Here is a 21,322-nt window from a genome sequence, read left to right as displayed (position 1 = left end):
TACATCCTATAAGAAAAGTCCAAACCTTTCGATGCTTTCCCATTACCAAATCCGTCATTGGCAATCATTTGAAAACCTGCCCCTTTTATGAGCCTGGAGAAAGTATGTCACCTGTAAAATATACAACCAATCTTCGTTTTTTATCCGATGAACACTCAATCATTGAATCGAATATAGCAGAAAGCGCCTACCACAATACCACTAATTAAATAAAATTATACTAATGGTTATTCATCGTCATGAATTGAACCTACACCTAGGTGTTTTAAGAAATAAAGATACATGGAAAAAAGAATCAGTTCACCTTAATGATTGTCCATGTCAATAATAACAAAAATCTATCCGACGTAATGGGCCCCATGGTCCACTCACCGACTGCAGTCCAACTTGCAATCTCCAACCCACCCACGCTGCAAGGTTGGAACCAAAAAGGACGGTCGATTCCACAGTGGTGTTGACTTTACCTAGTTCCCAAAAAATGTAATGCTTTGCGTTGCATATTTATATACTAAATTTTCACTAAATTTTAAATACAGAGTTAAAAGAATAATTAAGTAAATAATTTTTTTTTATCTGATTGATAACCCAATACAACCCACTAAATCTTCAGACTCTAGTTATTAATTCGATATTAGAGTAAAATAACTCGAACCAATTTTAGGCTCTATTCGTTTTACCAAAAACAACTTTCACGAAAACATTTTTCGGTATTCAATTCACGAAAAATAAACTAGTCTATGAAAACAATTTCCATATTTTTTCTTTCACTTATATAAGCACTTTCTTCCACCAAACACCTTTTCCTTTTTTTTTCTTCCAACATTTTAAATTTGAGTTTTTAATTATTATTAACTTTTTTCTTTCTTCTTCTCTTTGCTGTGGGCCACAGCAACTAGTAAACTCGAGCCTCGCCACAGTCCAGTGAGAGTCAAGCTCACTTTATTTTGGCAAGGTTGAACCTTGCTAGATGCCGATGCCGATGAGGCTAGCGTGGCGAGGTTTGACCTCACTCAAGGCCGTTAAGCGAGCTCAAGCCTTGCTAGATCCAATGAGCTGGGCAGGGCTCAAGCCCCACTTGAGGTTGCTAGAGGTCGGTGAGGCTTGAGCCCTATCCTACTTGCCGGATCCAACGAGGCTCGAGCTCGGCCTCGCCAACTTGTGGTGAAGCTCGAGCTCGCTTGTGGCCAATTATCGTTTATGGCAAAAAATATTTTAAAAATTTTTAAGTTTATTTTTAGGTTTTCAGCCGAACATCAGAATATATTGTTGTTTTTTTAGAAAATATTTTGCAAAAATGTCACATTTTCTATTAAATCAACGAAGCTATAGATAGAGTTGATTTTCTTTTCTATATGATTTTTAGAGTATATGCTTGCGAGAAAGATGTTGCACCGAGACAGTTATATTAAAGTAAATAGGGGATATCTCAAGTACTCTTTCTATATTTAATGAAAAACATTTCGATGTAGATCATATATAATGCAAAAAAGAATTATATTTTGAAAATTATGAGTTTCTTGTTCTAGTTGTTCGGTAAACGTTTCGACACGCTCACTATATTATGATTGATTGCAATAAAGAATCAAAGACAGCTGGTCGCAATTTAAAACTAAACTAATGCAAGAGCCCTTCTTCTTTTAACTTTTTTAATAGACATGAGCATTTTGAACGAGGAAGAGCCACCGGAGGACAAAACTCTCACTGAAAATGATAACGAGGAAACTGTTAAATCCTTTATGTCTATAAATCTTGAGTTGTCTTTCCCTCCGAGGGCAACACTGTCCCTCTCCCTCAGACAAACACCAAGCGCTCGAAAAACCTCATTTCACGTCCTCTCCAAAAATCACTCTTTTCCGTCCGGTTTCTCTTTGCGATATTTTGGTCGTGGTCTTAGCAGCATTTTCGCATCGTTGCGCTTGCAAACGGTTTTTTCGAGATCGAGGTCAGAGTTTGGGTCGGTGTTGCGCGCGGGGTGCAGCAGAAGTTAACCATGGTGATGCCTCTGGGTTCAGTTTCCAGAGTGGCTGTCTGCGTCGTTCTTGTCGTGATTTGCTCTGGGGTCTTCAAGTGTGATTCTCAACTCTTGCCGCGAGATGAAGGTACGCGAGAATGACTAAATTCTTTCCTTTAATGGCACTTAAGAAGTTCCCTGTGGCCCTCTGTTTTTGGGATAATTGCTTTCCAAACTATGATCCTGAATCTCTCTCTGGCTCTTTTCAGTTGAGGTCTGCAAATTGAACTGAATTTAAGTCTCTTCTATATCTCTCGCAGTGGATACTAGTAACTGATTTTCAACTTCTGGTTTGTGCTTGCAGTGGAAACACTAAAAACAATTGCCACAAAAATGCGGAACAAATACTGGAATGTAACCACGAAATCATGCAGTGATGGTATAGGTCTAAACGTGACGACCTTGCCTTCGGGAATGACAAGCAATGTCACTTGTGATTGTTCCTTCATTAACAGCACAGTTTGTCATGTCACGACAATGTATGTATGAACCCGACAAGTTCTCTCTCTCTCCCTCTCTCTCATTTTTTTTTCACGCGCATCAATTGCAATTTACCTATTTTTCTTTGTTTCTTAGCCAGCTGAAGGGACTTAATTTGACAGGGATTTTTCCTGATGAATTTGGCAACCTCACTTGCCTAAGAGAAATGTAAGTTAGATTCAATCCCATGAGATCTTCCCATTTGGAAGGTAACTAGGCCAAAGAACTTGAATGTTACTGATGGGCCATGTTTCTTTATTTCCGAGGGAAAGTCATAGAAATGCATGCTATGAGCTGGGTGAAGACTATTCTAATTCCACATTATCTTATTATTGACAATGTTTTTCGTAATTCTTGATTGGTATTTCTTAACTCACCTGTTTGAGAAATGTAGCAATCATGGAAATCTGAATCAACTTATTTGTTGGAACTTTAGCAAACTATTACTTGAGAATTGCAAAAGTTCTAAAGTGAGCATTATATGAAAGCAGAGACCTCACTTCTAACTACATCAGTGGACCACTCCCTACAACTCTTACTCAGATACCACTTATCATTTTGTAAGTTAATCTTATCATACATCATATATCATTATCACAATTTAATTAGGAGTTCTTTAAAAGAAGCAAATTTTTGTTTTCGATTTGGTATGTCAGGTTGGCGCTTGGAAATCGCATAAGTGGTATTCCAAAGGAAATTGGCAACATCATCACACTGGAGGAGCTGTAAGACTTGCTATAATTTATATGCCTTTGTATTGGGAATTTGTTAGACCTTTTGGTGATGAACTTATGCCTATGCTAGTGTACTGGAGGACAATTTGCTTGAAGGCCCTCTTGAGCCAAACATTGGCAACTTGAGCGGCTTAAGGAAACTGTAAGTAATTTGAATACATTAATTAGCCCACTTCTGCCTCTTCATTGTGAAATTACCAAATGAACGATCTGACTCTAGGCTTTTTGCTTAAATTGGAATGTAGTTCGTCTTTGTTTGGGGAGATGCAAATACAGTTTATTCTATATTATATAAATTTATACATTGATACTTGATCCTTTAGCATTCCTAATTCTTAATTATTATTATTTTTTGCAGCCAACTCTCTGCTAATAATTTCACGGGAACGATACCCGAATCCTTTGGCAATTTGAAGAACTTAGAAAATTTGTAAGTGGCTTCATAATACTTTTTATTTCTCAACATGCTGAATTTCTTTTGAGGGATTTTGATTTATAGACCACTTGCAGTCGTATAGATGGAAGCACATTATCAGGAAAAATACCTGATTTTATTGGGAATTGGACCAAAATTACAAGATTGTGCGTATCCTGATCCTTCTCAATAGGGCCAAAAATATTTATTTATGTGATTTTTGAGATACTCAAAAGTTGTTCTTATATCACGGCATTAATTTTTTCAGAGACATGCAAGGCACATCTATGGAGGGACCTATTCCTTCAAGCATATCTTTGTTGAAAAACCTAACAGAGTTGTGAGCATTTGATGCAATTGTTCTTTGTCTCTTATAATCTTGCAACTTGTGTTTTATCACGAAAAGGTGGAATGGATGTTAATGTTATGTGATGGAGTAATTTTTATATGCGTCCAGGAGAATATCTGATTTGAAAGGTTCAAGCTCGAATTTTCCTAATTTGCTTAACATGACCATGATGAAGACTTTGTGAGCTCAATACAACGAACATTTGATTTGTTTTTTTGGTCTCTTTTTATTATAGCTAATTACCGTTAATTATTATTTTTCACATCTCAGGATTCTGAGAAATTGCTTGCTTACTGGTTCAATTCCATCTTATATTGGGAGTTGGACAAGGTTAAAAACATTGTAAGTTACTATAATGAGGTGGATATTTCATTTGATCCCAGTTGGTTCATATGCTATATCTTCTTTCCTTTGTAAAGTCCAGTGGGCCGGTTACTAAGCACCGATAGATTTTGGACTTGTCACGGAAGATCATTGCATTCTTTAAGAAGAGATACTTTTTGTGAATGAGGAAGGCCTCAAACTAAAGATCAAATTACATGAACTTCTGCAAGTTTTCTTGGGAAAATTGTCTGATTTGTCTCCTTTTTTTCCATCTTTGGGTAGAGACTTGAGCGTCAACAGATTGACCGGTGAAGTTCCCGACACGATGGGAGCTGCTCTGGATTACATGTAATTACAATTTCTCTTGACTACTCCTAATGTCTCAACAAATATGTATCTTACTTTCCTTTCTCTTTAGAATCATAAACACCTCATATATTTGGACGCCAAACAATTCTTTGGACAAGTGTTGCATAACTTTAATTTGTGAATGTAGGTTCCTAGCAAACAACTCCCTTACAGGAGCAGTACCCAGTTGGGTAACAAGCAGCAAAAATTATCTGTTAGTCTCCTATGAACACATCATGTTCTTTGTTCTTGGTTTTCTATACCATCGTCATAGATTGTAGGATTCGACTCATAATTCTTAGTATGAGACTCGTGGGTTGACATCTGATATATTGATCTTTGATGTTGTACTATTATCATTTACGGGAGTGAGTACATGCAATAACTAGGTCAAGGTATGAACTGCAGCGACTTATCTTACAACAATTTCAACGGTTCTTCTCATATCAGTTGTCAGCAATCACAAGTGTGAGTCAATGCACGTTCTCTCTTGAGGCAGAAATTTTACAGTTTTGTCTCGTCCCCACATTTCTGGAGTTATTATCTAACACATTCTGTCGCTTTCCAGTAATTTGGTTTCCAGTTTTTCATCTAACAGAAACAACTGGTAAGTCTCTTTGACAACTCCTAAACTATACCAATTGTTGATAATTGCACGTGAAGATTATCTTACCGACAATCTTTCTGGTTTATTCCATTAGGCTCTGGTGCATGGAGAAGGATCTTCCTTGTAGCGGGAAAGCACAGTGTGAGTTCTACTATGTCTAAATCGTTGTCGAGCATAAAGTGTTTGAGCTACTTTTGTCCCCTATCATGTCTTATGCAATATCATCCAACGCCACATGCAGACAATTCTATGTTTATCAATTGTGGAGGACCCAAAATGACTTTTGAGGGGAATGAATATGAGGAGGACACCAATCCGAACGGCCCATCGATTTTCTCCTCTTTTTCTTCTGCTTCTTCGGAAAAGTGGGCTTATAGCAGCATCGGGCTTTACATGGGAAATGTTGAAGCTGCTTACGTAGCGAATAACCCACTTTCTATGAATGTGAGCGGCTCGGGATTTTACGAAACGGCTCGCCTTTCCCCTTGGTCGATCAGATACTATTTCCTTTGCATGATGAAAGGAAGTTACAAAGTGCGGCTCCATTTTGCTGAAATTCAATATTCCGATGACAAAACATTTAGCAGCCTTGGGAGACGTATATTTGACATATCGATACAGGTGAGTGAAGTGAAATTTGGCACCCGATCATCATTTTAAGCTCATCTGTTATGCTGAGTTATGGTCTTTTGTAGAGGCACTTGACAGGGCTGTTGCACACAACAATCTGACAAGAGCACGATCTTTGTTCTTGAAGTTCTTGTTAATTCTTGCGGGGCAATCAAGTGTTGAAGGATTTTAATATTGCGAGAGGAAGCCGGGGGTGTGGGGAAGGGCATATACAGAGATTTCGATAACATTTATGTGAATGGCAGTACTTTGGAGATTCACCTATATTGGTCAGGGAAGGGAACCACGGCCATTCCAGATAGAGGTGTCTATGGACCACTTATTTCCGCTATTGCAGTGACACCGAGTAAGTCAGTGTTGAACATATAGATCTCTATTATTCTTTCCTCATGTGGTCATTGAAGCATTCACTGATGAATATGTCATTTTTTTCCTTCTCGTAGACTTTGATGTTGGAAGTGTTGGACTATCAGCTGGAGCAATCACTGGAATCGTGGTAGCTTCCGTGGTCCTCCTTGTATCGATATTACTAGTCCTCTGGCTAACAAGATTCTTAGGCGGTAGAGAAGTTAATGATTTAGGTGAGATTATCATATCGATATGTCTGCTCGAACAAGAATCTGTTACTTTTTGATTCATTGCACAAGTAAGATACCTAATATAAGACCATATTTATTTGCTTTCTTCTTGCTTTTTGTGGAATTCTTATGAGAAAACTGTGACACCATAAAGTTAGCCTTTTTTTTTTCTTTTAATCTTTTAAGTGGGATTGCACTCTTGATATAACCTTTTGTTTTGTTTTGTTTTGTTTTTTGTGGAAATTGCGTGGGCTAGATCTCCAAACTGGCCATTTCACTTTACAGCAAATCAAAGCTGCTACAGGCGACTTCGACTCTGTGAATAAGATAGGTGAAGGAGGGTTTGGGGCAGTTTACAAGGTAATTCACAATATATTCATAACTTCATCCTCCATTTAATGAGAAGGAAGTGTATAATAAACTCAGTATATGTCTTTGTTTTAGACTTACCATCCTGGATCTTGTCAAGCTAACCATTTTTTTTTATTATAAAATAACATATGATTAGTTATGAGTCTTAAATTCATATAATTAATCTCAGGGAACACTGTTGGATGGAACTATTATTGCTGTGAAGCAACATTCTTCTAAATCAAAGCAAGGCAATCGTGAATTTCTCAATGAGATAAGCATGATATTTGCTCTCCAGCACCCAAATCTCGTAAAGCTTTATGGCTGCTGCATTGAAGGAAATCAATTGTTGCTGGTTTACGAATATATGGAGAACAATAGTCTTGCCCACGCACTTTTTGGTAAAAGATGCTTATCCTAAGCTGAATAATATGCTATTAGTGAGCATTCAATTGAAAACTCTCTCTCTCTCTCTCTCCCTCTCTCTTCCTAGATGAGCAACAAATTGAGTTGGATTGGGCAACGAGAAAGAAAATAGGTTTGGGAATAGCAAGGGGATTGGCTTACCTTCATGAGGAGTCTACATTGAAAATCGTTCATAGGGACATAAAAGCAACAAATGTGCTGCTTGACAAGGAACTAAATGCCAAGATTTCAGATTTTGGTTTGGCCAAACTTGATGAAGAAGAAAATACGCATATTAGCACAAGGGTAGCTGGAACAATGTAAGTCTTCTATTGTTCTACTTAATTCTCTTCTTTTGATTAGCTTTCTCTAATGAACTTTTGATCGCTACATATCTATAATGTTTTCCCTAAATGTTCTCCTTCTATGGCTATATTCATCATTGCTATTTGGCCTTGCCTCAGAGGTTATATGGCTCCTGAATATGCGATGAGGGGCTACTTGACAGATAAAGCCGATGTCTATAGCTTTGGAGTCGTCACTTTGGAAATTGTCAGTGGAAAGAGCAACACAAATTACAGGCCAAAGGAGGAATTTGTTTACCTCCTTGACTGGGTAATGCATGGTGACTTTAAGTTTGATGGAAATTATGCAAGTGAAGCTTTTATTGGACTCGAAGCTCTCTCTCTCTCTACTTTCTGTGGGTTTTTTTTTGGAGACTTGCAAGTAGAATGTTGGCATGTGACTTCATAATTAAATGATGGAACAAGCTATTAGGGACAAATTCGATCAGAGTAAATAAATATATGAAGGAATAATTTCTTTGAAGGACTTCTCCCGAAAAAGACAAAGAAAGGATGGGTTAGAAGCTTAGAATAAAGTAAAAAGTAGCAATTCAACCTACATTTTCCGAACAACTCTAACGGCTAAAACACCTACAATTTGCCGAATGTCGAAATTTTAAGTAGTTCAGTGTTTCATTTTGCATATTAAGAAAAAGAAAGGATGGGTTAGAAGCTTAGAATTTGTCATATTGACATGTATGCATAAGCATGCTCAGCGGTGGAGAACTCGAATGCATGAACATGGTGAGATTCCATCTATCAGTAACCTATTCCCCTTAATTGTTCCAAACTGTTTTCTGTTTCTAAAAGCAAGATAACCGACTCAACTTTTATTTCTATTTATACATGATGAAAGGCCTATGTGTTACAAGAGCAAGGGAATGTTCTTGAACTCGTGGATCCACGCCTCGGCTCAGATTACTCCATGGAAGAGGCAATGCGAATGCTAAACCTGGCACTACTATGCACCAATCCTTCACCAACTCTCAGGCCACCAATGTCAACTGTGGTGAGCATACTCGAAGGAAACAGCCCGATTCAAGCACCGATAATCAAGCGCTCCGCAACGAATCCAAATCCTAGGTTCAGAGCCTTCGAGAGGCTAGCTAATGACATCCAAACAAATGTCTCGACATTCTCTCAGGACACTCACCTGGTGCCGGGAAGCATGTCCATCGAAGGTCCATGGATTGATTCTTCAGCTTCTTTCAGGAGTAAGGATGAGACCCACGGCCATTCTTCAGAGAGCAAGCTTCTATCAGATTTTTAGGACTCGGATATGTTCAGTAATTATTATGTGTTTCTAGCCAATAGTGTAAAGGAATTAGATGGTGGAAATATAGGGAATAAGACTATCGCTGAAGGATGTTACATAGCCACGTTATTGTCCGTCCAATTCCTCGCATGAGACTTGAGCATTTGCTGGCCTTTAGGCACAAGGTCTGGCTTCATCTGGGTGACTCTCAATGGTATGAAGTTTCATACTTTGAATTTTTTGGTACAATATGTGCAACATAAATTCAACCATTTTCTAAAAAGACAAAATTGTAATTGGAGGTTTGTGGCATTCTTGATTTCTTTCATGAAAAATCCAAGTTTCTCAGGAAACGTTCTGTTTCCTTTTTCATTTTAACTCAATTTGATATGATAGAAGAACTCAAGATTTCGAAATAAGTTTCAGGAATGTCTAGTTGCTAGGCTCACAGTTTGGAAAGTGTAAATCTATTGATTTCAAGCATTGTCTATGGTGTGCCCCGTCAAAAGTACACTAATAGAGGTTGACCTCTTAAAAACTCTCACTAGCATGACCTCATTTTCACTTTCTCAATGAAGCTCAGGAAATGAACAAAACACTATTTTCTTCTCATTACTATGATTCCGTGGGGTTGCGGTTCGGTTCATTTCAAATAGGATGAAAAGGTTCATACATGAATGAAGGTGACAGCCATCAGGTTCAGAGAAAAGCAGAAAAGAGAATAAAGTAAAAAGCCACGGGAACGTGTGCCTAGTGTAAATCAGACGGCTACTCTTCACGAGTGCTCATGCTTTTAGGTTATATAATGAGACGGCAAAGCAGAATCACGATTGAAATGTGCGTCAAATTGAAACAACAGCTTATCCTGAACCTTTCTGGATGAAAGATAAGACCAAGTTCACGATTTTGGCAAATTCTTACGGAACCAATCTTACTGGTTCATCGACCAAGATGACATAAAGAATCTGACCTTTTAGCTTCCCTAAACAATTGACAGTTGTCCAATGGTTATCTTATGTTTTTCTGTATAACATAATTTCTCCAACTGCCACTTCCCAGTGAACACCCTTAACACTTCAATTCAAAGAAGAGTGAAACACTTCTTCAGTGGTTCTCCTTTGGCTAACACGATTCTTAGGCAGCAGAGAAGTTGAAAATTCATATGAGATTATCTGACTTGCTGCTTACATAGGAATTTGTCACTCTTTGATTCATCACACAAGTATGATGTCTCTTTCTAAAACATATGTGTATGCTTTCTTTTTGCTTTTTGTGAAATTCTTATGAGTAAATTGTGACATAAAAAAATTGGCCTTTTTTCTTTTAACTAGGATCGCATGTCTCTGAGGCATGAGCATATAGGCGAATCACTTATATGCAAGAGAATTACTTACTACAGCAATAACATAATATGGCTCAACCTACAAGTGGGGTGGACTACTTTCTTCATAATCCTTTATGAGGATCAGTCCCTCGTCATGCCTAATGTGTTGTTTGGAAACTAGGGAGGAAAGGAAAATTGATGGGTAAAGAACGAAGGTTACTGAAAAACTAAATTTTACCTCCATCTGCCTCCCTAATAGACGTCATTATGATTCGGTAATATATGCAACTCAGAAACACTAAACTAGGGGATTCCGAATGCGAAAAAGCTATGCTCTTGAGTCTTGACCCTAGCTCCTAAAGGGGTACCTACAGGTGAGCAACAAATATTTCTCTGCAGTTTCAGAAGGACAATATTGCATTTTTTAACGTAACTTTTCCAACATTTGACTATGCAGAGAACTATCATCTTCATCTCAGTGATGTAATTTTACTAATTCTCAGTGTGGATATACTGGCCCTTTCCCCCATAGCTTCTGTACTAGGATTGTTATTTCCTTCGACTTGCAGCTTTAGAAGGTCAGAATTCCTTGCCAATTCTGTTTGATAAGGAAAATGTTGCTTTCGTCATCGATCACTTCATAGCCAAATGATGAGAAGATAGAGGAGATATAATCACATAACAAGCTTTGTGGAAAGCTAATCTAACTATTTGCTCTTTGGTCCTCCAAGAATAAACTAAGCCACTATTAGGACTATGAATACTTAAGGTAAAACGCCAGCAAGATTTCCAGCCAGGCCAGAGTACAGGCCCTTCAATACGATTTTTTCACCTCCATGAGATGCCTTGACATCAGAGTCATTGCAGTCAATCAATATAATGCAAAGGACCAAAGTAAAGCTATTACGGTAAAGTAATGGCCAATTCAAGAAGGAAGGCGAAAGAAGATATTCAAACTAAAATGTTGCAATTCAACCCACGTTTTCCAAACAACTCTACTGGCTAAAACACCTACAATTTGCCAAGTGTCAAACTTTTAAGTAATTGGGCGTTGCATTTTGCATATCCAAATTCTCTAGATATATAACACAATGGACAGTGCACAAAATTAGCTCATATACGCTCCAAAACAAGATGAATCACAAACTTCGTGCATCGATAGCTTTAAAAAGGATGAAGCATATATTTTTCAACCAAAGAGGTTATCCCTATGATTTACCAAAGCTGTTTCTGTTGAGATTATTGACAAAGAAATGCTTCAAGAGTTAAGAAACTTGAAGCACACAGCTGTAATCAAACAAAGTTGTATTTGTCTGAAACTACCACTACTTTAGTGTCTGGTCATGCAAGTAAAATGGGGAGAAAAACAGCAATAAAAGGCAGTATTCCAGATAAATATGTGCTTCTTGATGGGTGGCAGCAAACAACCCAATTTTCATCAAAAGAAAATTCATTTCTAGTCACTAGAGTTGCAGCAATAGGAGCTAAACAACATTGTCTGTTGCAATAGCTTCCCAACTATCAATTTACACTCTAAGTTCGTGCAGTATGGCAATCAGAGGACAGGAAAACAAAAGGATTTATTGAGCACACAAGGATTTAATTTTGCCTGAAGTCTAGTTTTGATGGTGTCAATTGGGCAAAGCGCTGCTTCAACAGCAACACCAGCAACAGCACTACCTCCAGCGACAACGCCCTCTGCAGAGTCGACGAAACATAATCAGACAACCAAAGAAAACTAGCATTCCCTTCAGTGAGTTTAACTAGCAATTACTTCGCCGTCCCTAAAAGGAATAGAGTGAAAGCTTTACTAGCAAATGCATACAAGAGGAAACGTCTTTCTAATGACAAGAAAAAACGCTTGGAGAGTGTGAGATATTTTACTAAATGGGATAAAGACAAAAAAGAAGAGGAGGTGCATATAAGAAGGGAGAAAAATTGATCAAACTAGGACTGGGAAAGAAAGAAGTCATGCTTTACCATTAACGATGGTGTAGTCGAAAGAATTAGTAAGAGAAAATGAATCAACAACATTCTGTCGAAAAAATTTCGGTGTACCCAATAGAAGACGGACAATTTCACTTCTTATTAAATGAAGAATTCAAGATGCACCAAAAAATCTTGACGAGTTATATATTCAACACCAACTTTGATATCAATACCCGCTGAGAAAAAGACATAAGAACCCAAGATCCAGCAAAAGGACAGACCATAAGCTATTCGCCCCAGTCCATAACTTATGATTGAGTATGGGCCCGTTATTGTCGGACGGGCTTTACTCAGATTTGCGACCAGATTAACATGACGTATCTGGATTGATTTTTATATTTATTTTTTAGCTTGATTCAACGATCTGCAGATCATCCATTTTGACTTATTTATTTATTTATTAGTCAATACAACTCAATCTTTCACAATATATAAATATTGGCACATGGAATAACATGTGTTTTTTTTCCATAATTTTTTTTTAAACTTCACCTAATAACTTAAAAACTTTTGATAAGACCGAGCAGGCCCTTACTTTAGATTATGTATTTGTTTGCTAATTGGCGTTATGTCATGATATATAAATTGATAATTTAAGATTCGAAAGATTCCCGCAACAATTAACGGATGACTTGCAATTGCAATTGACCTAGCCCGGGTTGTGTATATAAATGTAATTTTAAATTTAGCTTTGGAATATAGACATCAAAGTTCTCCAAACTGTTGGAAATTGTTTAATTTAGTCTATCCACTTTCGTTTTTTTATTTATTTTTATTTCTTTGGCAATCGTCTCTACAAACTATATACTTTATGTAATTTCTTGTTCCAGCTGGTCCTTTCGTCAAATTACGGACAAAAATGCTAACGCAATCACTAAATTGTCATGAAATTTCTAACAGAGACTCGTGTTTCTCCAATATACGTTGATTTGGGCAATTCAAGTAAATCTTGGGTTTCCTTGTCTTTCGAATGGCGATGCAAGGAGGAGGACAAATATTCATGAAAAAAGCTATTATAAACACACGCCTTGCCGCGATTTCTGTTTTTCACATGAGGTAGCATCAGAATATTCTGAGGCCTTTTATTGCTGAAGAAATGCCCAGATATCTCGATTTCATTAGTGAGTTCACCGGATCAACCCCGCGTTGCATCATCCCCACAGGATCGCTTTGCTGCAAGTGCTGCGCCCAAACCTCCGAAAAGGGGCTTCTCGGGATGGGCCATTTGGGCTGCGCATGATAACCATCCCCAGCCCAACTATTTCTATTCTTTTCTTCCCTAACAAAAAAAAAGAATAAACCCGCTTTGATAACTAAGAAGTTAGTTTTTGTTTAACAAAAAAAGTTAGCCAAAGGAATGGTTTTGGAATAGAAATGAGAAGTAAAAAAAAGTTGCTTCTTGTTCCGGGAACAAGTTTAAAAATAAGTGAATTTTTTTCTTTTATTCTTCTCTTGCTATCCGCCATTGACCGCCGTTGACCACCACCCGTCGCCGCCCCCGCCGCCGCCGGCCGACCGCCGGTCGCCGGAGGCCGATCGGAGGCCGCCGCCGGTCGCCGCGGCCGTCGCCGCCACCGCCGCCGCCGGTGCCGGCCATCGGCCGCCGGCGGCGACCGACCGCGCCGCCGCCGGCCGCCGGAGGCGACCGACCTTCCTCGCCGCCGGCCGCCGCCGGCTCGCCGCCGCTGCGTCGGTCACGGTCACCGGCCGGCCGCCGCCGCCGGTCGCCGGAGGCGGACCGACCTTCCCGCCGCCGCCGCCGCCGTCGGCCGCCGGGCCACCGGCCGGCCGCCTGACGTTGCCGCCGCCGCCATCTCCGGGCGCCCGCCGGCCGTCGCCCGCCCGCCCGCCCGCCATCGCCGCTGCCTGCTGCCGCGGCCGCCGAGCGCCGCATGACCGCCCGGCCGGCGGAAGCCCATCGGCCGCCGACGACGCCGGCCTGCCCGGCGGCGGCCGGCGGTGACTGGGCTTGGTGGCCGATGGCCGGCGGCCGGGCGGTCACGGCGGTGGCGGCGGTCATGCGGCGGCGGGGCGGCGGCGGCGGCGGCGGGCGGGCGGGGCAGCGACGGCTCGGCAAGAATAAAAAATGAATAAATACAAAAAGAAATTGTTACGTTACCAAACGCATTTCTATTCTTTTTCTATTCCAAGAGTAGAAATTTTGTGTCGTTACCAAACGGGTTCTTTTACTCGAAATTATTCCCCGGAGCGAGTAAATAGAAAGGAACCATTTCTGAAAAAAAACTCTTCCGGAAGTAAGCGTTGTCATGCGCAGCCTTGGTCGCCAATATTCGACCTGATGCTTGCCGGATACGAGCAAACCTCCCGCGTAAGCCGGCTGTGGAGTTCTATTCCCAGCCTTGGAGGATCAAATCCCTCCATCGGATGGGGGAAACCACTCGGCAGTACCGTCAAGTAGAGCTATAGCAACTGAGAAGAACATACAGTCGCATCCAAACCTCAAGTAAAATATCATGGTCAGCCTGTTTAATTTATAGAATGCATACCCTCTACAACTTTACGGTATAGTTCCATCATCGTCTTCTTTTGCCATGCTCGTTCCAACTTAAAATTCCTTCTTCTTTTTTTATCCAAGGAGATTGAATCAAAGGAAAATTTCAAATAATGACTCGAAGTGAATCTATTTTCTCAAATAAAGATCTAAATTGAATTTTGTGTCAAATAAGGATCCGAAGTGAACCTTTTGTTTCAAAGAATGACTTGAAATGAATTTTCTGTCAAATAAAAACCCAAAGTGATCAAGTTAATCTTTATTAAGGACCTTAGCTCGTCGGCAGACATTTTCCATCGACTAAAATAAGGGCAATTTTGTCGAAATTTATGATTGGAAAAATGGAAAATTCTAAATTAATTAAGTTTAGGTTATTCATTTAGATGTTTATGTTTTCTTCTTTCTTCTCCCTCGTTGTTCCTCAACCAAATCGCTGCTCGCCGTCGTCGTGATTTGATTCTTGTCGCTCCTTGCCTTGCTCGACCGGTAGAGAATTTGGGTCTCCGCAAACAAAAAAAAAAAAAGCATATGGTTTTCATCTTGTTTTTTAATTTGTGCCTCAATCGGCGGAGAATTTGGGTCTCCGACTTTGCGAATGATGGGTACAAGAAATGAGGAGAACTTTGGTCTTTAACTTTGCAGAAAACGGGTACAAGGAATGGGGAAACCGTAGAAAACTAAGAGTTATTTCTTTTTTCTATTTTAGGATTTATTAATTTTCCTTATATTTTTTTGAACAAAATTGTTCAAATTCCAGTCGTCGGAAATGTCACATGCTTGATAATCAACGAATATTTGACGACCAAGAAGTTCAGTGCCTTATTTGGAATTGATTCAACCACTTCGAATCCTTATTTGAGATAATAGGTTCATTTTAAGTCTTTATCTGATACAAAGTTAATTTCGGATCCTTATTTGAAAAAATTAGTTTATTTCGAAACCTTATTTGGAATTTTACCTTAAATCAATGGAACACACTTCTATTGGTCATCCCGAAGTTGGAAGATCCCGAGTCACATCACTGAATCTCGATTTTTCATTTCCAAATGCGATCCCAGTAAGTATCTCTCCTCGACAAAGAAATTTCTCCACGCAATAACGACCCTCAACAACCAGCTCCAGGCTAGGAGGATCTTATACAATCTCGGGGAAGATAAAGACGTGGGTCCTTTCCTTTCCAACTTGGGATGAGACGGATTTGGAAGGAGATCGACGAAATATCAAGAAAAATCTATCCTTACCGAACGTGCCGTACATAATCCCATCGACGCAGATCCAGAATTTTCATTTACATTTCTCTCTCTCTCTCGACATCGCCACGTTCATCTCGTGCTTTGGCTTGTAGCTTCCTCACGCGTATCTCTCCGCCCCCGAACGGAAGAAGCGCTGAGCCGGTCGTCGTACATACGGATAAGGCCATCCGGGTCAATGTCTTACACCGACCGTCATCGACCGACAACGTTGAACGGCGATCGTCCGGACACGCGCGCGCTCACCATTTCAACGCCTCGATAGTGCGGACATAACGAACTTGCCCCTCCCCTCTCCCCGACTGTCGCCACGTTCGGAGAAGTCGCTGGCGTGCGATGAATTTTGACCCCGTCGAAACCCTCCTCCGACGTCAGCAAAATCAATAGAAAAATCAGCCCACATTCCGTGGCGTGCTCCGTCCGGACCCCCGTCACGCCACGACAGCCGACGGTCGCTATCCTCCACCGGGGAAATTTCCACCGCTGACGTGGGAACCGGCGCCCGTCCGCCGCTCCCCATGCCGACGGCGAAGGGCCCCGTTGACTTCCGATCCCTCTCCCGCTTCTTGATCGGGTTTTCCAACGCTGTTCTTGCCCGCATCGCCGATCGGGTAAATTCTCTTCTTTTTTTCTTTTATCCGCAATCCGTCAAAAAAAAACGTCCTTTTTTTCGCCCTCAGGAATCTCTGTCAAGATTCACCTCCGCGGCTTTTCCACGGCGACGCGTGTCGAGCTCCGGTTGGGAGGCCGTCCACGGCAATGGCGCGCTTCGAGGAGAGGAGGGCGCGTCAGGCTCTCGGTCGGGCCCGCCAGAGCGAAAAGATCTAGTCGGCTTACGCGGGGGATTTTTCCTCTCTCTCTCTCTCTGTCTCTCTGTCTCTCTGCAATTTGCTTTTGCTCTGTTTTCTTCCGAGTTAAGGATTTTTCTATTGCGGGGTGGAAAGGCCAGTCCTGGAATTTAGTGCTCCGCTTTGCCAGTGGTGGAATTTTGGTGGCTCCGTTATCTATATTTCCTCAAAGATAGCAATAATCGGGAGCGTAATCATTTCGCTTGCAGTTCTTTGGGTGGAGGCATCTCTCTCTTACGGGCTAAACCTTTTTTCTTCTTCTTCTTCTTCTTCTTCTTCTTCTTCCTGTGGCTGTTCACTCTGTGTGGTCCTCGTACGAGGATTGATCCTTTTCGCCTCTTCTATATTCGAGGATCGTTGGTCGAGAGAATTCTTGTGGGGTCTTTTCTGATTCTTCTCCTCCTCCTCCTCTGCTTTCGTCTGCCGAGTTGGGGCGTGGGGTTACGTGCTCCCTTGAATTGTTTATCTTCGAGGCATCCCCGCCAACTTTCGTTCCGCACCAGGTGGTCTCTCTGGTTCTTGCTCGGTCAAGTCGATTCTTTCTTCCCTTTACTTTATTTTTTTATAAGTAATGTTGAAATTTTCTTCTGGGTCTTTGATTCTTTTATCTTTCTTTTGAATTGGGCCCCCCTCCATGGATGTTTTGACGAATTCTTTGGTGGGACGAATCTGTACTTGCGATTGCACTGATTGTTCTGAGCCCGTTTGGATTTCTTTTTATATATAGGTACATGTATGTTTGAGAACTCGCATCAAGCTTTCATTGTCGTGTGCTTGCAGGTGAGATCTAGTGCAGATTATAGTCTGAGATACAGGATGACGGTGAAGGCAAACGGGTTCCTCCAAGGTTGTCTGCCGGAGGAGTTGAAGAAAGTGCTCCGATCCGTGGCATCCGAATTGGGGGATGTGATCGATGACATGGACTCGATTCAGGTGGTTCCTCTTAAGGGGGCCATGACCAATGAGGTTTACCAGATAAATTGGCCATTGAATGATAAACGCGATCTCTTCAGAAAGGTTTTGGTTAGGATCTACGGTGAAGGAGTCGATCTCTTCTTCAACAGGGACGATGAGGTGCAGACGTTCGAGTGCATTTCGAAGCATGGGCAGGGGCCTCGTTTGCTCGGCCGGTTTTCGGACGGAAGGGTGGAGGAGTTCATTCATGCCAGGGTATGTCGTTTTCTCCAATGTCAAGATCTTTGAAAGCACCTTTCTCTGGATAAATTCCTGATTGTCGACTTTTCATCTTAAATCCACCTCGGCAGAGAGATTTTTTTTCACTAGTATTGTTAATTGATATGAAATTTCCGTTTTATTTCCACTTTTAGTATTTGTTAGCGGAAACAAGTGACCAACATGAACCATAAGGCGTGATTCTGATCTTTAGTAATTTAGAAAGTTATATTTTTCGTTGTTTCTGGTCTACCTTGAGACTCTCTGCTCTTTGAATTCAGGGGACGTAGTCTGTCTCTAATGAGTACAGATAACTGAAATCTGTTTTTTATGTTCTCTCAATTTCTTAGAACAATTTCTTAAGAACACTTGAACAATTATCAACAATTTCTTAGGTTGAGACATCATCGAACTGTTTTTAAATGTTACTGATGGCTACGTCCTTGTCTTTCAGACACTCTCAGCTGCTGACCTCCGTGATCCGGATGTTTCTGCTCTAATAGCAAGTAAACTGAGAGAGTTCCACAATCTCGAGATGCCTGGTCCGAAGAATGTTCTCCTTTGGAACAGAATTAGGTGACTATCTTAATAGGCTTTAACAATAGTAGATGCTGAAATGAAAAACAAACATCCTTATGCCTCGTTTTTTCTGGTTCCCAGAAATTGGCTCAAAGAAGCAAGATCTTTGTGCATCCTTAAGGACGCAAAAGAATTTCGTTTAGATGCTCTGGAGGAGGAAATTTGTGTGCTTGAGGAGGAGTTGACGCGGGATGACCAAGCCATTGGCTTCTGTCACAATGATCTGCAATATGGAAACATAATGATGGATGAAGAGACAAGATCGATCACCATTATTGTAAGCTTTCCTGCCTTGTTTCGGTTTTTCTGTGTGAGATTTTGTGATGACCATCTGTCTCTATGCAGTGATTAATTCTCCCGCTTAATGGGTCAAAACAGCATCTATGATGCCTAGCGAAAACACTGTTCTGATTGTGAGGATGACATATCGTAATAATTGATAGAACACGATCCTCTGTTCTCTTCCCTCCCTCGGGGCTCCAAAAGTACTTGTCTTTGTATTGCTATTTGAGGGGAACGATGGATGACTCCATATTCTTGCATTTGATTTGATTTGCATCTAATAAAAAACAACGATTAAAACATTATCTATTTCTTTTCACAGGATTATGAGTACGCGAGTTACAACCCCGTTGCATATGATATAGCGAATCATTTCTGTGAGATGGCAGCAAATTATCATACCGAAACACCTCATATTTTGGACTATGGTGCTTATCCAGGTGATTGTCTCTTTCCGTTTTTAAACCGCTGAACATTACAACCTGGTAATAGGATGGTTCTGTGAATCTGGATCACCGTGTTGTGTTTTATTCGTCCATCTGTGTGTCATAAAAATAGCACTAAATTTCTCTATATATGCATGACTTGGTCAACAGGCTTAGAGGAGCGGAAGAGATTTGTGCGCAATTACCTTAGCTCGGGAGGTTAGTACCTGTTTTCTTATTACTCATCTGTCTAGAACATGATTTGTACCTGTTGGTCTTCGGTCTGCTTTTGCTTATCATTGCTCATACCTGTCGAATCTACCAGTGCTCTTTGGGCCACCTCATATTCTAACTCTGAAGTAAATCATTTTTCTTTGTTTGATATGTGTTTAGGCCTGTGAAATCTTTTACTTCATCCTAATCTGTATCGAGAGCAGATTATACCAATTTACATTGTGGAACAATGATGGACCATTTATCAATATCTAGCAAAGGCTTTCTGTAAAAACACCTGGAAGAATTAAGTCAATCTCTTCCTATCACCATGCTTCATTAAGCTACACTTTAAATGAGAGCTGTGTGGCTAATGTGCGAGCCAGTTGCCTTCATTTTCAATCACATCATAGGTATGTTTTGTGCTTTGTGCAGGGGACCAACCTAACGACACTGAAATAAACCAGCTCGTCGATGATGTAGAGAAGTACACTCTTGTAAACCATCTCCTTTGGACTTTGTGGGGTATAATTTCGGTATGTTTGCATTAGCTTTACTTTTTCCTTTTCTCTCTGGAGGCATTTTTAATTCATCAAGATTTCGTGTGTGATATTCATATAGAAGTGCTGAGTCTCTGTTCACTTGCAGAGCTATGTGAACGACATCGACTTTGACTACAAGGAATATGCGAGGCAAAGATTTCACCAATACTGGCTGAGAAAGCCTGCTCTCTTGGGCTCGGGCCGTGTTTGCAGCGAATAGATAAAAACAGACAAAGAAGCTCGACCAAATAAGGCTGCCATATGATGATATGATGCCACATCGGAGTCTTGCATACAGGTCGATGTTGTAAATATACAGTCGATTTGCTACTTACAGAATGGATATAGATTGCAAGCAGAAAAACCTCGAGTTTTTCGTGGGTGATGTATCTGGTGTGACTTGAAATAAAAGAGCAATGGATTTTGCTGGTTTGTTTGTGCTGATGTTTCTGTGACATCTTGTTCTCTGCCATTCCAACTTGTTTTTTCGAAAGAGAACTCTTGGCAACTTTTGGGGTTCACTGTTGTATATCAATTCAGGTTTGTGACTTCCAATTGCCAGACAGGAAGTTGCCTATATATCCACTTTTCTTTTTCTCTGTAAGAAAAGGCAATGCTGATCTCATCCTACGGGACCACGACCGAGCGGAAATTGATGATTGAGATGTGTTTGATTGATAAACCAGCCTCTGTTACATCGCAGCTGGTCGGTAGAAAGTCCTCTAGCCGTTTCTTTTGGTCTTTTGCTTCAATGGTTTTGCCGTGTAGCATCCCCGCTCGCGGATAACGCGCAAGCTTTGCTCTAAGCACAGAAAGCGCCACTTTAGAAAGCGGATGCACAACGCTATGAACTCCTTGGACAGAACTGAGAACAAGTACAGAATTACAAGTGTAGAAAAATGAAAGTAAGAAGGTGTTCGATGATGGTCGAATATTAAGTACCCAATGATATTAGATTTCCTGCCAAATTTGGAATTTTGAACATCATTAGTAGGTTTTAACCAAATACTCAGCAAAATTCTAATTGTCGTTGAATGTTCTTTTCGATCGAATTAATGAAGTGATCTCTTCTTTAGTTAAACTAATCTAAGTGATTTTATAATTCAATTGAATGTTTCAAGTCAAAACTACTTATGATTATCAAACATGCTTCATTTTGCTATTTGCTGGGCATTTTTGCTTTTAGTACTTAACCGAGTAATCAAAGGGGGCCTAGATAATTTACTTAACCCATTGAATCGTAACCGATCAGTTTTAAATTTTCAAAAGTTCAATTTTATGTCATATGGCGTGGCTACAATGGTCGCTAGCAGGAACATGTCTCCGCTACATAAGCCAGTGGAATCATGTCTCG

The 21,322-nt window shown here is 40.5% G+C and overlaps 3 protein-coding genes across 4 annotated transcripts; 2 read left to right on the top strand and 1 right to left on the bottom strand.

Moving 5' to 3' along the window:
• Positions 1–1,792: 1,792 nt before the first annotated feature.
• Positions 1,793–8,951, top strand: LOC104450815 (probable LRR receptor-like serine/threonine-protein kinase At1g53440). The gene is given in 24 exon segments (XM_039314450.1): positions 1,793–2,099; positions 2,316–2,490; positions 2,588–2,659; positions 2,983–3,051; positions 3,148–3,216; positions 3,296–3,367; positions 3,584–3,655; positions 3,736–3,807; positions 3,909–3,980; positions 4,098–4,169; positions 4,260–4,331; positions 4,596–4,661; positions 4,810–4,875; positions 5,070–5,129; positions 5,230–5,268; positions 5,363–5,409; positions 5,510–5,893; positions 6,026–6,244; positions 6,342–6,479; positions 6,733–6,836; positions 7,018–7,228; positions 7,321–7,552; positions 7,697–7,847; positions 8,433–8,951. Coding segments are annotated over 24 exon segments (3,057 nt in total). The 5' UTR covers positions 1,793–1,990; the 3' UTR covers positions 8,847–8,951.
• A 2,803-nt stretch (positions 8,952–11,754) lies between these two features.
• On the bottom strand, positions 11,755–14,001 carry LOC120294536 (translation initiation factor IF-2-like). Its single transcript, XM_039314693.1, has 2 exons — positions 13,795–14,001; positions 11,755–11,853 (listed from the first exon to the last, which is right to left on the bottom strand). Exons 1-2 carry the CDS (start codon positions 13,999–14,001, stop codon positions 11,755–11,757), a joined length of 306 nt encoding a protein of 101 aa, XP_039170627.1.
• A 2,256-nt stretch (positions 14,002–16,257) lies between these two features.
• On the top strand, positions 16,258–20,413 carry LOC104450813 (probable choline kinase 1). 2 transcript variants are annotated; one of them, XM_010065512.3, is made up of 8 exons: positions 16,258–16,517; positions 17,535–17,924; positions 18,382–18,503; positions 18,588–18,783; positions 19,111–19,228; positions 19,385–19,432; positions 19,862–19,962; positions 20,075–20,413. In XM_010065512.3, the coding sequence occupies exons 1-8, from the start codon at positions 16,425–16,427 to the stop codon at positions 20,186–20,188; spliced, it is 1,182 nt and encodes a 393-aa protein (XP_010063814.1). In that variant the 5' UTR covers positions 16,258–16,424; the 3' UTR covers positions 20,189–20,413. The 2 variants fall into 2 exon arrangements, with proteins under 2 accessions (XP_010063814.1, XP_010063816.1); XM_010065514.3 differs by lacking the exon at positions 16,258–16,517 and adding an exon at positions 16,730–17,257 and having other exon boundaries at positions 20,075–20,405.
• The last annotated feature ends 909 nt before the right edge of the window (positions 20,414–21,322 follow it).

The sequence above is a fragment of the Eucalyptus grandis genome, chromosome 6 (genome assembly GCF_016545825.1).
Source record: "Eucalyptus grandis isolate ANBG69807.140 chromosome 6, ASM1654582v1, whole genome shotgun sequence".
Classification (NCBI taxonomy): domain Eukaryota; kingdom Viridiplantae; phylum Streptophyta; class Magnoliopsida; order Myrtales; family Myrtaceae; genus Eucalyptus; species Eucalyptus grandis.
The sequence above is the reverse complement of the archived record's forward strand: the minus strand, read 5'-3'. Positions and strand labels throughout refer to the sequence as shown.

Excerpts from the sequence above, each read along its gene's own strand:
- LOC104450813 (XM_010065512.3), top strand. The coding sequence starts at position 16,425 with ATGCCGACGGCGAAGGGCCCCGTTGACTTCCGATCCCTCTCCCGCTTC. Across the intron at positions 16,518-17,534 it reads TTGCCCGCATCGCCGATCGG|GTGAGATCTAGTGCAGATTA; the intron begins GTAAATTCTCTT and ends GTGTGCTTGCAG. Across the intron at positions 18,784-19,110 it reads CAAGATCGATCACCATTATT|GATTATGAGTACGCGAGTTA; the intron begins GTAAGCTTTCCT and ends TTCTTTTCACAG.
- LOC120294536 (XM_039314693.1), bottom strand. The coding sequence starts at position 14,001 with ATGGCGGGCGGGCGGGCGGGCGACGGCCGGCGGGCGCCCGGAGATGGC. Across the intron at positions 11,854-13,794 it reads GGCGGCCGGCGGCGAGGAAG|AGGGCGTTGTCGCTGGAGGT; the intron begins GTCGGTCGCCTC and ends TCGACTCTGCAG.